This window comes from Ranitomeya imitator, chromosome 1 (genome assembly GCF_032444005.1).
Source record: "Ranitomeya imitator isolate aRanImi1 chromosome 1, aRanImi1.pri, whole genome shotgun sequence".
In the NCBI taxonomy this organism is placed as follows: Eukaryota; Metazoa; Chordata; class Amphibia; order Anura; family Dendrobatidae; genus Ranitomeya; species Ranitomeya imitator.
The window spans coordinates 629,888,925-629,905,729 of NC_091282.1; the positions used below are offsets into that span (position 1 = coordinate 629,888,925).

General features: G+C 42.1%; 1 protein-coding gene across 2 annotated transcripts in view; it reads right to left on the reverse strand.

The window, feature by feature from the left end:
- Positions 1–4,542: 4,542 nt before the first annotated feature.
- The window catches only part of LOC138657978 (uncharacterized), a 64,954-nt gene continuing 52,691 nt past the window's right edge, over positions 4,543–16,805 (reverse strand). The window contains exons 3-5 of one of the 2 annotated variants that reach the window (XM_069745566.1): positions 12,362–12,502; positions 6,462–6,615; positions 4,543–5,759 (exon numbers count right to left, since the gene is read on the reverse strand). In XM_069745566.1, coding sequence (XP_069601667.1) covers positions 4,658–5,759; positions 6,462–6,615; positions 12,362–12,502 — 1,397 coding nt within the window. In that variant the 3' untranslated portion in view covers positions 4,543–4,657. The remainder of the gene's footprint in view (positions 5,760–6,461; positions 6,616–12,361; positions 12,503–16,805) is intronic. The other variant, XM_069745567.1, reaches the window with a different exon arrangement.

Here is a 16,805-nt window from a genome sequence, read left to right on the forward strand (position 1 = left end):
AAAGACTACCCTAAGAGCACAGCTCATATGCAATAGAAGCCATGCAGGAGTGGCCCATTGTAACTGAATAACCTGAGAGACCATATGGTACAAATCATTATGGCCACCTCCATGCATAACAGAGTATATACATACCGGGTAGAAGTGGAGAATCTTATGTATGAGCAGACACCGCACACATAAAATCACATAAATTAAAATACATGCGGAGGTGCATGCAGAGATACTAGCAACAGCAACCAGTGGACTACAAGAATGGGGCTAATGAAATATTTTCATTCAGGCCCTCCGGGTGGGTAGTCCGGAGACGCCAAATCCATCGCGTCTCCAGCATACCAAGTTTCTTTGAAAGCGGATTTCACCTGTGGATTCCTATTGAGGAACAGGTGTAAAACGCTGCGGAATCCGCACAAAGAATTGACATGCTGCGGAAAATACAACGCAGCGTTTCCGCGTGGTATTTTCCTCACCATGGGCACAGCGGATTTGGTTTTCCATATGTTTACATGGTACTGTAAACCTGATGGAACTCTGCTGCGGATCCGCAGCCAAATCCGCACCGTGTGCACATAGCCTAATTCTAAAGGTATGTGCACACGCTGCGGAAAACGCTGCGGATCCGCAGCAGCTTCCCATGAGTTTACAGTTCAATGTAAACCTATGGTAAACAAAAATCGCTGTACACATGCTGCGGAAAAACTGCATGGAAACGCAGCAGTTTACATTCCGCAGCATGTCACTTCTTTCTGCGGATTCCGCAGCGGTTTTACAACTGCTCCAATAGAAAATCGCAGTTGTAAAACCGCAGTGAAATGCGCAGAAAAAACGCGGTAAATCCACAGCGGTTTAGCACTGCGGATTTATCAAATCCTCTGCGGAAAAATCCGCAGAGGACCAGAATACGTGTGCACATCCCGAACCCTACCCCTAACCCTACCCCTAACCCTAACCCTAGTTCTTACCCCAACCTTAGTGGGAAAAAAAAAATCTTTATTTTTTTTATTGTCACTACCTATGGGGGTGACAAAGGGGGGGGGGGGGTCATTTACTATTTTTTTTATTTTGATCACTGAGATAGATTATATCTCAGTGATCAAAATTCACTCTGGAACGAATCTGCCGGCCGGCAGATTCGGCGGGCGCACTGCGCATTCGCCCGCCATTTTGGAAGATGGCGGCGCCCAGGAAAGAAGACGGACGGACCCCGGGAGGCTCGGTAAGTATAAGGGGGGGGGGAGATCAGGGCACGGGGGGCGTCGGAGCACGGGGGGGTGGATCGGAGCATGGGGGAGTGGATCGAAACACGGGGGGTGGATTGGAGCACGGGGTGGGGGATCGCTGTGCGGGGGGGTGGATCGGAGCACGGGGGGATCGCTGTGCGGGGGGGGTGGGATCGGAGTGCGGGGGGGTTTGATTGGAGCACGGGGGGTGTGATTGGAGCACGGGGGGAGCGGACAGGAGGACGGAGGAGCGGAGCACAGGACGGAGAGGAGCGGAGCACAGATCGGGGGGCTGGGGGGCGATCGGTGGGGTGGGGTGGGTGCACATAAGTGTTTCCAGCTATGGCCGATGATATTGCAGCATCGGCCATGGCTGGATTGTAATATTTCACCAGTTTTTTAGGTGAAAAATTACAAATCGCTCTGATTGGCAGTTTCACTTTCAACAGCCAATCAGAGCGATCGTAGTCACGGGGGGGGGGTGAAGCCACCCCCCCTGGGCTAAACTACCACTCCCCCTGTCCCTGCAGATCGGGTGAAATGGGAGTTAACCCTTTCACCCGATCTGCAGGGACGCGATCATTCTGTGACACAGCATATGCGTCACAGGTCGGATTGGCACCGACTTTCATGACGCATACGCTGTGTCACAGGTCGGGATGGGGTTAAAAATACCCGTTTTCGTCGCTGCATTTCTGCAGAAGAACGTCTCATGTTAACGTTAAGGTATATTTTTTTTTGAAAATCACATACTGGCAAAAAATATTAATGTTTAGATAAAACCCATCAAATTGTCACTTTCTAACAGGTCTATATGGTATAAAACACATAAATGTTACACCATTCCAAAGCCACCACCCCTCAAGGTGGAGCTATGCTACACAAAAAAATACATGTAATGTATTTCATGCCAACATTTAACAAAGTTATACAATTTTGGGAAATTCATCAAGGGGTAACATGAGCAATGTTACCCCAAAATTTGACACATTTCTCCACAGTACGCCAATAACCCATATGTGTGGTTAAGCCACTGTTTGGTTGTACCCCTACCCCTAAACCTAACACTAGCCGTACCTATACTTAGTGTTTAGGGGTAGGGGTAGGGTTATGGGTACGGGTAAAGTTTCGTTTTGTATGTGTCTTACATTTTTACATTTGCTTATGCGTGTAACTCTAGTTTCTTTCAACATGGTGTGATATACATCAATTTGAGCTTTAATTTTTTGTTTTTTCATTTCCATTTCTAGGTTTTTGTCAACGGGACAATCCTATGCTTCACTCCATCTAGAGTTTCTTCTGGGCATACAAACAATATCAAATATAGTGAAGCACACATGCTCACAAATATGGATTGCCCTAAAGAACAAAGTGATGCCTGAGCCCACAACCGAAGATTGGGAACGTATTGCTAATGGCATCTACAACACGTGCCACTTTCCTAATTGTCTAGGTGCCCTAGATGGGAAGCACATCCGGGTCAAGAAGCCGCCGAACTCGGGGTCCCTATACTACAATTATAAGGGTTATTTTTCAGTTGTCTTGTTGGCCTTAGTTGACAGCAACTACAACTTTATAATTGTAGGTATAGGGGCCTATGGAAGAACTGGAGATTCTCGAATCTTCAGTTCTTCCATTATGGGTCGGCGGCTGAAGGACAATGATTTGGGTGTGCCACCCCCAAGGAGTCTTCCTTCTTCTGGGGGTCAACCAATGCCATATGTTGTAGTTGGTGATGAGGCATTTCAGCTAACACGGAATGTGATGAGGCCTTATCCGCGACGGGGTCTGGACAGACGTGGCCGCATTTCTAACTATCGATTAACTCGTGCACGTCGTCTGGTGGAGTGTGCATTTGGCATCTTGACAGCTAAATGGCGTGTCTTGCACAGTGCCCTCCAGTTAAGCCCAAACAATGTTGACATAGTAGTAAAGGCATGCGTCATACTACACAACTTTACCCGTCAACATGATGTCTCTGTGTGTCAGGATGGCGTTTTAGGATCAACAAGCAATCGTCGACACATTGCCCAGGCTTTGCCCATACGCACACAGCTGTCAGGCCTCAGAGTGCGAAATTTTTTTGCTAATTATTTTGAATCGCTGGAGGGAGCAATACCGTGCCAAGATAATGTTGTAATATGATTTTTTGCAATTTTGGTTTATTCATTATGTTTGTTTAAAAAATTAAAAGTTTGGCTTCAATTTTGCCCACCAAAATGTTTGGCTTTTACAATCTAATTTTTGACTTAAAAAAAAAAAAAAAAAGAGTGTTGTTTAATTCGACAAACATACAAAACCAAATCAGCCTTCATTTATTACTAAATGAAAAGGTGCCATACTTTGCAAAGCCTTGTTAATTTAACAAATAAAATACATTACAAGTCAAAAAAAGAATGATTGGCTGTTGAGGGTCAGGTTGGTGTTTGTGATATTTGTCTTCAAGAGTGATGTTGAGTGGTTGTAGGCCAAGGAACATTGTGTGAATGTGTGTGTCAATGATGTTAGCTAATGGCTTCCTGACTGTGGCTATACCCATCATGTGTTACGTCAAAGCAACCATTAGCTTTTTAATAATGTCACAATACTCTGTTTTTGCGAGTTAAAAATGGACCTTGGTGTTGTTGTCAGTGCTGCACAAATTGAACAGGGCCATAAGCATTCAAAAAACCAGTTATTTGCCCATGGTGGTACCTCTCACTCCCTAAATGTGACGGAGCATATGATGGAGGCATTTCTTTGTAGCTATGAGTAAGCCTCAATGTGTGTCGTCCATACAGCTGATAATGTTGAGCGTGAGCCAGTTTAGAACACCCCCCGAGTCCCAGCCTTCATCAATGCTCCACTCATGGCTCCTCCATCAGCGACTTTGGGACACGCCATTCCACGCAGCCAACACCCACAGTAAGTATATTTGCAATGGCTTCAAACAAACCACAACCTTTTTATTATGCCATTTTTTGAGTCAAGTTTGAATATTTTCAGTCTGGTTGTCACTTGACAGGCAATGAATATTTTGAAAAATAGACATTTTGGATAATGTAATAAATTGAGATTGTCGCATATTAAGTTATTACATAATGGTTTTGAGTATTAATCCCAAGCAAATGTGTGGTCCACTTCCAAGGATCTTTTGAGCTTCAGGTTGTGAAACAAGTCGTTACATGATAGTGGCTGAAGACTATTTTCTTTTAAAATGGTCAATGGTGTGTGTTGACTTATTCTTGTGTCGCCTTATACTCGAGTATATACTGTAATTATTGTTTAGCATTACAATGGCTACATTTTTTGGATAAAGAATAAACACATATCTTGTTGGTAAACCAATATTTGCTTTTAATTAGCAAACTAAACATAAATAACAATGCTTCCTTTTTGCGAAAGTTTCAAATTGCCAACATTTGGACAAAACAAAACAATGAAAACAGTTTCAAACATTACAAATCTATAAAAGACTGATGTGATGTTGTTGGTGAAGAGGTCGAAATGTTAATGCTGCGGTTTTCTGGGACAGTGCTTTGCTGATGTGTGGGATTTTGAGTTATTGCTGGTGGTGGGTTGTTCTGGGTTCGGATTGGTTGTTGATGACTGGGAACATAATCAACTGGGCCTTGAGAATAGAAAGCAGCCTCTTGTGTTTGTGGATGGTGAAATATATTGCTGTGTTGGGCAATATTTGAATGTTGGTGTGGACCCCGAGGAACCCAGCCTTCACCCTGGCCAACTACATTTGCTGCCCTATTCTGAGGCCCATATTGGCCTTGATGACCGTAATGTCTTGGGTATGGTGGCCATGCTTGCATAGTATTTGTGGGTGGAAGATTGGTGATGGTGTGGTTTGAATACCCCACAAAAGTAGGCAGTTGGCCTATGTTGCCATGCTCCTGTCCAAATTGACCTTCCACACTCATGTGACGTTGCCACGATTGTGTTGAAATGTCAGACGAAGATGCACGCCCAGAGTCATTAGTTGGCCTACTGATGGCTGATTCTTGTGACTCACAAGTAGCATGGCCATGAGCAGCAGCAGAACTGGATGCATTGGGGCATTCAGACAGTTGGTGTTGTCTTTCAATTATTTGAAATATCTCACGAGGATTTTGGGGTGGTGTTGCAGCATGTATGAGGTGCATTATACATGTTTTTGTATTTAGCCTTAAATCAATTGGGATTCGGCGAAGATGTTGGGCCAAGCTGCGACAAAATGCCTCCTCTCCATCATCACTAATGGTGCGACCAATATAATCCATTACACGTCTATCAATCTCCCTCCTTGTCCCTAGATTGTGTGCTTCTCTTCTTCGGCGCATTCGCTGTGGTATAGATGCCTGGGGGGAGCTATATAGAGGCAATGTTGGACTGCAGCTCCTGGCCTGCTCTTCCTGCTGTGCAGCATCCTCTGTAGTGTTTGGTGGGTCTGCACCTTCCTCCGCTGATGCTCCAGGGACGACATCTTCCCATGGCCGTCGTTCTTCATGTTGTGATGTCCCTGCCTCGGCTTCCGAGCCTGTGTCTGTCTCTCGAATGTTAGAATCGGTTCTAAATATAAAAATTTTTAAAGGTTAAGATATTTTTGAAAGACAACTAGGAATTTGTGTAATAAAATTCTCGATGGCCCATACCAACAAGAAGCATATAGACTCGTGTCTAAGCCAATATTAGATTCAAATTGGAGGAGCCATAAAACCTCACCCTTGGATTATACCCAACACAATTTGAAACAATGCTGGCGCGGGAAGGGCAACGCCATAGCAGCATCTGGAGATGACTTTCACAATACATCATACTCAACCTCTGTCAATGCATCTCCCTTTTCACACCGCCACCATCTCTCGGCTCATGGGCTTAGCCGTCACGTGTTAACGCTTATTAAGGTACTAAATATGGATATATCTCCACTCCCATAGGCGTGAAGTGCATAATCATAACCTTAATGAGGGGTAACACGGGACCGCATGGGACACCAGCCAACGCCAGACAATGAAGATGCAGGGACGGAGAGGCAGCAACAGAGGGTGGTAAGGGCGGTAATGTCAGCCATGCCTACAAACATGTTAAGGGTGGGTAGCTGAGCAAGGCGGGCCCTGAAGAGCCATGCATACAACAGGGTGAGACTCACATACCAGGACACGACAAGGGGAGCCACACACCAGGACAGAACGTGGTAAGGCACGCATAGCAGGAAAGGAATGATGTTGAAAACGCATACCCGGCTTATACTCGAGAGTATAGTGTACTTACGGTCTTAGGTCAATGATGCGTGATAAAAAGTTTAATTGACTCATATACAGATATGGCCTTTTTTTGATTGCACCAGAACCACTTTGCTGACGTAATTGGCGCTCTCTCCGGTATTGATCCCGGCAGCTCCTCCATCTCCGGGTTACATCATTCACTGCAAAATATAAAGACAGCCAAAACATTTACACATGCAATAATTCGTACTATGAAGGCCATAATCACAAATATATATATATATATATATATATAATAGAAAAAATGGAACAGCACAAATCCTATACTTATCTTCGGGTGCAAAGCCCAGACAACCCGTCCACCGGTTGTTACCAGTCCATATGCATTCAAAAAAGAGGGCAGCACTCCATATTCTGTGAGATAACGTGTAGGTGTTTATTCAAGCCCACATCTCCTTGCAACGTTTCGGCTCCAAATGAGCCTTTCTCAAGCCTGGAGTGCTGCCCTCTTTTTTGAATGCATATATATATATAAACACAATTGGGTAAGGGTACGTTCAGTCTGTCTGTCTGTCTGTCTGAAAAATCCCATTGGTTGTTTGTCCAGGAAAGCAACATCGATGATTTTTTTAGGAGAAATGACAAGGAACAATCAGCACCGCGCATATGCCGGATCAAAAATGGGCGATGCTTACTGCACAGCAGTCAGTGTACCTTCCATAATCCCCTACAGTCAATGGTCAAACAGGATTAATTGCAGCGTTAACGGACCGCGTTATGCCACGCTGTAACGCAATACATTAACGCTGTTATTAACCCTGTGTGACAACCTTTTTCATATTCATGCTGCATAGGCAGTATAAATAGTTAAAATATCTAATTTGCCAAAGAAGAACTTACATAAATAATAATTCTATATTCACACTCCAACGGCTTGAACACTGGTGGCAAGGCTATGGACCATGCATTGCAATCTCGCAAGATGATGATATAGTGGTCTTGCTCTCCTACGTCATCATCTGTCTAGCCCAAAGTGCACTCTTCAGACCGCCTTGTCGCACCATCCATCGCTAAACGCCTGCCTTGGATACGCAGGACGCCGGAGGGTGAGTAGATAATTACTTTTTATTTTAAGTATTGTTTGAAATGGAATATACTGGCCACATTGTCAAAAATACGTGGCTGGCCTTTATACTACGTGGCTGGCCTATATAATACTATATATACTATATACTATGTGGGTTATGTTATATACTATATGGCTATGCTATCTATTACGTGGCCTCTGCTATATACTACCTACACATTCTAGAATACCCAACGCGTTAGATTCAGGACAACATCTAGTATATATATATATATATATATATATATATATATTTATATATATATATATATATATATATATATATATATATATTTATATATATATATATATATATATATATATATATATTTATATATATATATATATATATATATATATATATATATATATATATATATATATTTATATATATATATATATATATATATATATGAATATATATATATATATATATATATACAGTTAGGTCCATATATATTTGGACAGAGACAACATTTTTCTAATTTTGGTTATAGACATTACCACAATGAATTTTAAGCAAAACAATTCAGATGCAGTTGAAGTTCAGACTTTCAGCTTTCATTTGAGGGTATCCACATTAAAATTGGATGAAGGGTTTAGGAGTTTCAGCTCCTTAACATATGCCATCCTGTTTTTAAAGGGACCAAAAGTAATTGGACAATTGACTCCAAGGCTATTTCATGGACAGGTGTGGGCAATCTCTTCGTTATGTTATTCTCAATTAAGCAGATAAAAGGCCTGGAGTTCCTGTCTTCCTGGAGCAGAACAATATTGTATCATACAATTATTAGGTTCTGTAGAAGGACGTAGATCTGGGTATTTATTATGATGGAATATAGGCTGAACTGGATGGACAAATGTCTTTTTTCGGCCTTACTAACTATGTTACTATGTTACTATGTGAGTTGATTTGAGGTGTGCTGCTTGCATTTAGAAGGTTTTGCTGTGAAGTAAACATGAAGTCAAAGGAGCTCTCCATGCAGGTTAAACAAACCATCCTTAAGCTGTGAAAACAGAAAAAACCCATCTGAGAAATTGCTACAATATTAGGAGTGGCAAAATCTACAGTTTGGTACATCCTGAGAAAGAAAGCAAGCTCTGGTGAACTCATCAATGCATAAAGACCTTGGCGCCCACGGAAGACAACAGTGGTGGATGATCGCAGAATAATCTCCATGGTGAAGAGAAACCCTTTCACAACAGCCAACCAAGTGAACAACACTCTCCAGGAGGTAGGCGTATCAATATCCAAATCTACCATAAAGAAAAGACTGCATGAAAGTAAATACAGAGGGTACACTGCACGGTGCAAGCCACTCATAAGCATCAAGAATAAAAAGGCTAGACTGGACTTTGCTAAAAAAACATCTAAAAAAGCCAGTACAGTTCTGGAAGAACATTCTTTGGACAGATGAAACCAAGATCAACCTCTACCAGAATGATGGAAAGAGAAAAATATGGCGAAGGCGTGGTACAGCTCATGAACCAAAGCATACCACATCATCTGTAAAACACGGCGGGGCAGTGTGATGGCTTGGGCATGCAAGGCTGCCAGTGGCACTGGGTCACTAGTGTTTATTGATGATGTGACACAGGACAGAAGCAGCCGAATGAATTCTGAGGTATCCAGAGACATACTGTGTGCTCAGATCCAGCCAAATGCAGCCAAACTGATTGTCCATCTGTAGTATGAAACGACGACCAATGACCCAAAACATAAAGCCAAAGCAACCCAGGAGTTTATTAAAGCAAAGAAGTGGAATATTCTTGAATGGCCAAGTCAGTTACCTGATGTCAACCCAATTGAGCATGCATTTCACTTGTTAAAGACTAAACTTCAGACAGAAAGGCCCACAAGCAAACAGCAACTGAAAACCACTGCAGTGAAGGCCTGGCAGAGCATCCAAAAGGAGGAAACACAGCGTCTGGTGATGTCCATGAGTTCAAGACTTCAGGCAGTCATTGCCAACAAAGGGTTTTCAACCAAGTGCTAAAAATGAACATTTTATTTAAAATTATTGAATCTGTCCAATTACTTTTGGTCCCTTTAAAAACAGGGTGGCACATGTTAAGGATCTGAAACTCTTAAACCCTTCATCCAATTTTAATATGGATGCCCTCAAATGAAAGCTGAAAGTCTGAACTTCAACTGCATCTGAATTGTTTTGTTTAAAATTCATTGTGGTAATGTCTATAACCAAAATTAGAAAAATGTTGTCTCTGTCCAAATATATATGGACCTAACTGTATTTTTTTTTTTAGAATTGAATTTTTTAAAAATACATATATATATATATATTTTTTAAGAGACATATACAGTATATACTCGAGTATAAGCCGACCCGAGTATAAGCCGACCCCCCTAATTTTGCCACAAAAAACTGGGAAAACTTATTGACTCGAGTATAAGCCTAGGGTGGAAATGCAGCATTTACCGGTGAATTTCAAAAATAAAAATAGATCATTATTTCCCCATAGCTGTGCCATATAGTGCTCTACACCGTTCATATTTCCCCATAGCTGTGCCCCATATAGTGCTCTGCACCGTTCACTGTGCCCCATAGCTGTGCCATATACGGTGCTCTGCACCGTTCATTGTGCCCCATAGCTGTGCCATATACGGTGCTCTGCACCGTTCATTGTGCCCCATAGCTGTGCCATATACGGTGCTCTGCACCGTTCATTGTGCCCCATAGCTGTGCCATATACGGTGCTCTGCACTGTTCATTGTGCCCCCTAGCTGTGCCATATACGGTGCTCTGCACCGTTCACTGTGCCCCATAGGTGTGCCATATACGGTGCTCTGCACCGTTCATTGTGCCCCCTAGCTGTGCCATATACGGTGCTCTGCACCGTTCATTGTGCCCCCTAGCTGTGCCATATACGGTGCTCTGCACCGTTCATTGTGCCCCATAGATGCTCCACATTAATCTGTGCCGCTGCTGCTGCAATAAAAAAAAAAAACACATACTCACCTCCCTTGATTGCAGCTCCCGGCGTCTCGGTCCGGCGCCTCCATCTTGCCGGCGTCTCTGCTCTGACTGATCAGGCAGAGGGCGCAGCGCACACTGTATGCGTCATCGCGCCCTCTGCCTGAACAGTCAGAGAGCAGAGACGCCGGGAAGATGGAGGCGCCGGCCGGGAAGATGGAGCGACGCCCGGCGGCTGGAACGTGGACAGGTGAATATAACATACTCACCTAGTCCTGGCGATCCTCGCGCTGTCCCCTCCTGTCTTCGGTGCCGCAGCTTCTTTCTCTATCAGCGGTCACCGGCACCGCTGATTAGAGAAATGAATAAGCGGCTCCGCCCCTATGGGAGGTGGAGCCGCTTATTCATTTCTGTAATGAGCGGTCCCACGTGACCGCTGAAGAGAGGAAGAAGCTGCAGCGCCGAAGCCCGTGGGACGGCAGGGACAGCGCGAGGATCGCTGGGACTAGGTAAGTATACCCCAGCGCCCTCACCCGCCGACCCCACCGCTACCGTGACTCGAGTATAAGCCGAGGGGGGCACTTTCAGCCCAAAAATTTGGGCTGAAAATCTCGGCTTATACTCGAGTATATACGGTATATATATATATATATATATATACACACAAATATATGTATGTATATATGTGTGTATATATACATACATATTTCTGATATATATATATATATATATATATATATATATATATATAATATATAATATATAATTGCCTAGAATACTACTTCCTGCAATTTGTGCCAACTTCCGTGGCTTTGTCCGGAGCTAATGTCCGGAGCTAATGTCCGGAGATAAGTGACGTCAACAGTGTCCAGTGTCTGATTGGTTGCCGCCTGCTGCGAGCGACCAATCAGAAACGTGCCATACTGTGACACACTCCGCCCGCCATTTTGGTGTGATTTTTGAATTTTTACCTCACAGCAAGTTTCTACTGCGTGGAGGCGGGCCCAGTGACGTTGCTCTTCAAGCTCCTGCCGAATTTCGTCAAAAAAATGATAATACCATTTACCAAAACTATATATATTTAGTTGGGAAGTGGTTCAGTGACATTTTCACACCAATTTTGAACTTTTGTTTGGTGTTTTCTCCATATACTGCCTATTATTCACTGACTGTTATACTGAGAGACTGCCGTTTATTAACCTCTTCTTTGCCACATTGGGTATATTGCTCTATTATTTGCCACATAAGCACATTGTCTATTATTGCCCAGCAATTTCTCTGCAATATAAACTGCCTATTTATTAATATCTGCATTCCTGCAAAGAACTATTGCCTATTATTAACTGGCTATTTTCCTACTACCTGACACTGCCTCTTATTAACCTGTTGTTTGCCACCACCACGCTTAAAGCTGTTTAGCTTAGCCAACATGAGCTCTAATAGTAAGGATACTAATGACACAGAGCCCAAAGCTGCTGATGGCGCACGTAAGATTAGGTCTGATATAAAGTATACTAATAATGCAGAGCAAAAAGACAAGTTGTCGTCTGATGTCTTTCATCCCTCCCCTCATAAGCATGTTTATGGATCCTGTGTAACTGTACCTTAAATAACAAGAATTGTCAAGAGCTGGTGAGTGCAGCCATTTTTTGTTCTTTCTTACTATTATTTATTAATTGTATTATTCTTACATTTGAATAAATAAAGTATATATGGATTCTAGACTCCCGATTCTTTAGAATCGGGCTGCCATCTAGTATATATATATATATATATATATATATATATATATATATATATATATATATATATATATATATATACACAAAGGATAGTTAACAAATTTACATAAATATATATATATATAAATAAAACGATTTTACTTACTCAGCCTAATTTGGACATCTGGGGGGCTCTCAGCATAATTTGGAAATAATTGCCGGCAAATGTAAGTCCAGGAGGCGTCCTTGACCAGTCGGTTTTGATAATTAGAATCTTGGGGATCCCAAAGTTCGGGCCGCTCCTGTACTAACACCAAGAGCGTCTCCACGTTAATTATATGAGACATGGCAAACACAGATTAACTTTCCACTCCGTGGAGGTGTGTCACAAGCAGTGATTACTGACATGTGGTGTTGGGGAGCCTGCCAACACTTCCCTGTATGTCACTTCCTGTCATGGGATCATTTTACTCTTTTGTACTAAATTCTGAATCTTCTATCTGTTTAAAACGGATGTCATACGCATGGTGCGAGTGCTGTGCGTTTTTTTTCTCGCACCCATTGACTTGCATTGGCGAGTCTCGTCCGAGAATCTCAGCAATACGCAGCATGCTGCGATTTTTTTCTCAGCCGACACAGATTTTTCTCAGTCCGATTTCGGCTGAGAAAAAAATCGCAAATGGAATGTCACCTATTGATTAACATTGGTCCGAGTGCAATCCGATTTTTTATCGGATTGCACTCGTCCGTTTTCCTAGCAAGTGGAGATGAGCCCTAAGTTTGAGTGTTTTGGTACATGCACATTAAACTTTTTGGCTGAGTTTTTGGAGCAGAAATGGAAAAATTTACAGTTTTACTAGCAAAAACTGATTAAGGCCATGTTCACACAGTGCGTTTTTTACTGCGGAACCGCCGCGATTTTGCCGCTGCGGCTCCGCAGCTGTTTTCCATGCAGGGTACAGTACACTGTACCCTATGTAAAACAGGAACCACTGTGCACATGATGCGGGAATCGGGAAAAAAGCCGCGCTGAATAGCCGCGGTAAAAAAGAAGTACCATGTCACTTCTTTTTGCAAAACTGCAGCGGTTCTGCACCCATTGACCTCCATTGTGAGGTCAAACCCGCAGTAAAACCCGCAGATGAAAAATATATCTGCGGGTTTTACTGCGGTTTGTGGTGCAGAACCGCTGCAGTGTGGCTGCCCCCCGTGCCCCAATCCCACCCCCCCATGCTCCGATGCCACCCCCCCGTGCTCCGACGCCCCCCCCCCCCGTGCCCTCATCTCCCCCCCTTATACTTACCCGGCCTCCCGGTGTCCGTCCAGCCGTCTTCTCCCTGGGCGCCGCCATCTTGCAAAACGCCGGCCGGCAGATTCGTTCAAAAGTGCATTTTGATCACTGAGATATAACCTCAGTGATCAAAATAAAAAAAATAGTAAATGACACCCCCCCCCTTTGTCACCCCCATAGGTAGGGACAATAAAAAAAATTAAGAATTTTTTTTTTCCACTAAGGTTAGAATAGGGTTAGGGTTAGGGGTAGGGTTAGGGTTAGGGGTAGGGTTAGGGTATTTTTAGCCATTTTAACCCTAAAAAACTTCCTAGAAAACACACAGACTCTGCATAGAAAACTGCATAAAAAAAGCATAAAAAAACGCATCAAAAAACGCACCAAAAAAGCACCAAAAAAAGGACCTGCGTTTTCTGCAAAGAGCTGCGGTTTTTAGTCCTGAAAAAAAAGGATGGAAATCAGGAACGTGTGAACATACCCTAAGGTAATTTTTTTGTAGTGTTTAGAGGACATTTTTTTCTGAAATGGTTTTAATGAGGTTTTTGGTTGTGTATGCAGTTTTTAGTGCAGTGCAGGAAACTATAAACCTCAAAAGTTCTCAAATGTTTGACATTTCTAGTTAGTAGCGATTTGCGCATGATGACTTTTTCAGGTAGATGCCGACCGGAATGCACCTGAAAAAGCATTGAAAAACCACCTCAAAAATAGACATAGTCCACAGCAAAATCCAAATGACATCGCTGTCCAAATATTCAGTATTTTGTTACTACTTTTAGACACTTCGCGGTCAAGAAATACTGAAGCCTTTAAAAGATGTAACATTCATTCTTCTGGAAGCTGCCCCCTCTATATAATGTAGCAAAAGATGCCGTGAAAACAAGTACAAAAATACTGGCACAACTGCTTCAGGAGAAAAGCCAAAGGCCTTAACCTGAAGTGGTTTTGTGAAGAAAAGTCTACAGTTGAATTAAAGAAGATGTGTACACATAGACATAACCCGTTACTGCTCTAAAAACTTGGCAAAAAGTCTCTATGTGCACAGTCACTGAGCAGGAACCTTGGGCCCAATTAATCAAAGCTTTTATACCTTGTATTTTAAAACAAAAAAGCTTTGAAAAGTTGCAAAATTTGTGTTTCAGGCCCCACACTTGGACCAGAAAACCACAAAATTATAATGCATCCTGTTAAACGTGACTTCCTGCACAGAAGAATAAAGATTTTCTTTTCTCTTTGAGAAACAATTCAAACACTGCCTTATTTTGAAGAATTTGTCATAAAAGACAGTAAATGACACCACAAGACAAAAAAGTCACTTTTTTGTCCTTCATTAGCACCTTGTTCATCGTTTAACTTGTATTTTATTTCATTTTTTTTGTTTTGCTCTTTCTTGAACTGCAACTTTTAAACAAGTTGCTAAGTTTTTGCAGAAATGTTCTCCAGCTTTACTCTGTGGAGTGATTTTTATGTACCCTTGGATTTATTGTGCACATTACATAGTTATTATTAATTATTAAGGTTGAAGGAAGACTTTAAGTCCATCTAGTTCAACCCATAGCCTAACCTAACATGCCCTAACATGTTGATCCAGAGGAAGGAAAAAAAAAAAACATGTGGCCAAGAAAAAATTCCTTCTCGACTCCACATACGGCAATCAGACTAGTTCCCTGGATCAACACCCTATCAAGGAATCTAGTGTATATACCCTGTAACATTATACTTTTCAAGAAATGTATCCAGTCCCCTCTTAAATTTCAGTAATGAATCACTCATTACTACATCATACGGCAGAGAGTTCCATAGTCTCACTGCTCTTACAGTAAAGAAACCATGCATGCAGGGGACTTAAGAAGGGAATTTCTTGCACCAGAAATTTGTAGGTGCTTTATTGCAAAAGGAGTGAACACATATGCAAATTCCAAGTTTTAGTTATAGGCATGGAGTAAATTTATTAAATCAAATATTTTTCTCAATTAACTTCACCAGACTATTTAGTGCTGATGCATTACACACAAATCTGTTCACAAAAATATTTCTACGCAGGTTGTATTGTAACTAAATAGGCAAAAAGACAAGGGTGAGATTACTTTCCCAAGCCACTGCATCTCCCCTTAGGGGTGGTACGTGTAATAGCTAATTTGGATACTTATTTCCTATGGAGCATTGCCGGTAAGATTTCCTAGCGAACTGGTCTCTTTTTTCCTTTTTTTTTTAACAAATACTTTTTATTTATTTTCATAAATCAAAAACATTTACAAAATCGACACAGTCACATTCCCATAGAAATAGACAACTATTAGAACATCCCACAAACCCCATCCTATTCTTTACCCTGTCCCTAAACTAAATAGCATGGAATAAAAACATCAATTTTATTGGAGACATATTTAAAACCATACTTAGGCTATATGCAACATGGGAATGGGGTCCCTGGTGGTCTAAACTGACGCATTTTGACCATTCAGGTCTTATTCATGGTATGAAGACAGACCCACATCGCTGGTGTTCAATTGGTATTTAAAAATTGATGTTTTAATTCCATGATCATTCACACTGGAGAACTTTCTCTCTTCACTGTTGGCTTTGGACTACGTCTCTCTGATCAGGGCGGCTCCGCGCGTGGACACACATTGGATTTCGTTTGAGACTGGTGAGCTGACTTACTTTTTTCCCCCTTTTTCCCCATTCCTCCATCCATATAAACTGAATAACTTGCCTACATGAAGTTATAGCATTCAAGAAATTTAAACCTTTAATTCCCCAAAGTATCCTGAAGATCGTTCATCAAATACCAATCCGCATGCAATCACGAAATCATTATTTGTCTTATCTCATCTTGGGAGCACTTCTGCTCAATATATCTATTCCACTTATTGAAGAACTTCTCCGATGGTTTTGTTCTGTCCCTTTTCAGCTTCCAGTTTTTCTAAATACAACAACTGTTTAATATTATTCACTAACTCATTTATGGTCGGAATCTCTGCTGTAATCCTATGCCTTAGTTAGTATACATTTCTTTGGTAGGATTGCTATATCTTGTAGGAGTGACTCCCCCCCCACCCCCCATCCCTCTCCACAACATAATGGAAGATCCAAGGTATAGGATCAAGCTCCCAGTCTTCTCCCCCCCAAAGTGACATACTGATTTCAAGAACCTCTGAATGACACTGCATCCCCACAAACCTTCAAGCATATCCGTGCGATCTGACATATATTTCGGGCATTTCTGGAGGTTACCTGAACTACCTGGTGTTGTGGAAGATTGAAGCCATAAATAGCCCTATGTATAATTCTGAACTGAGTGTCCCTCCACTTCTCATTA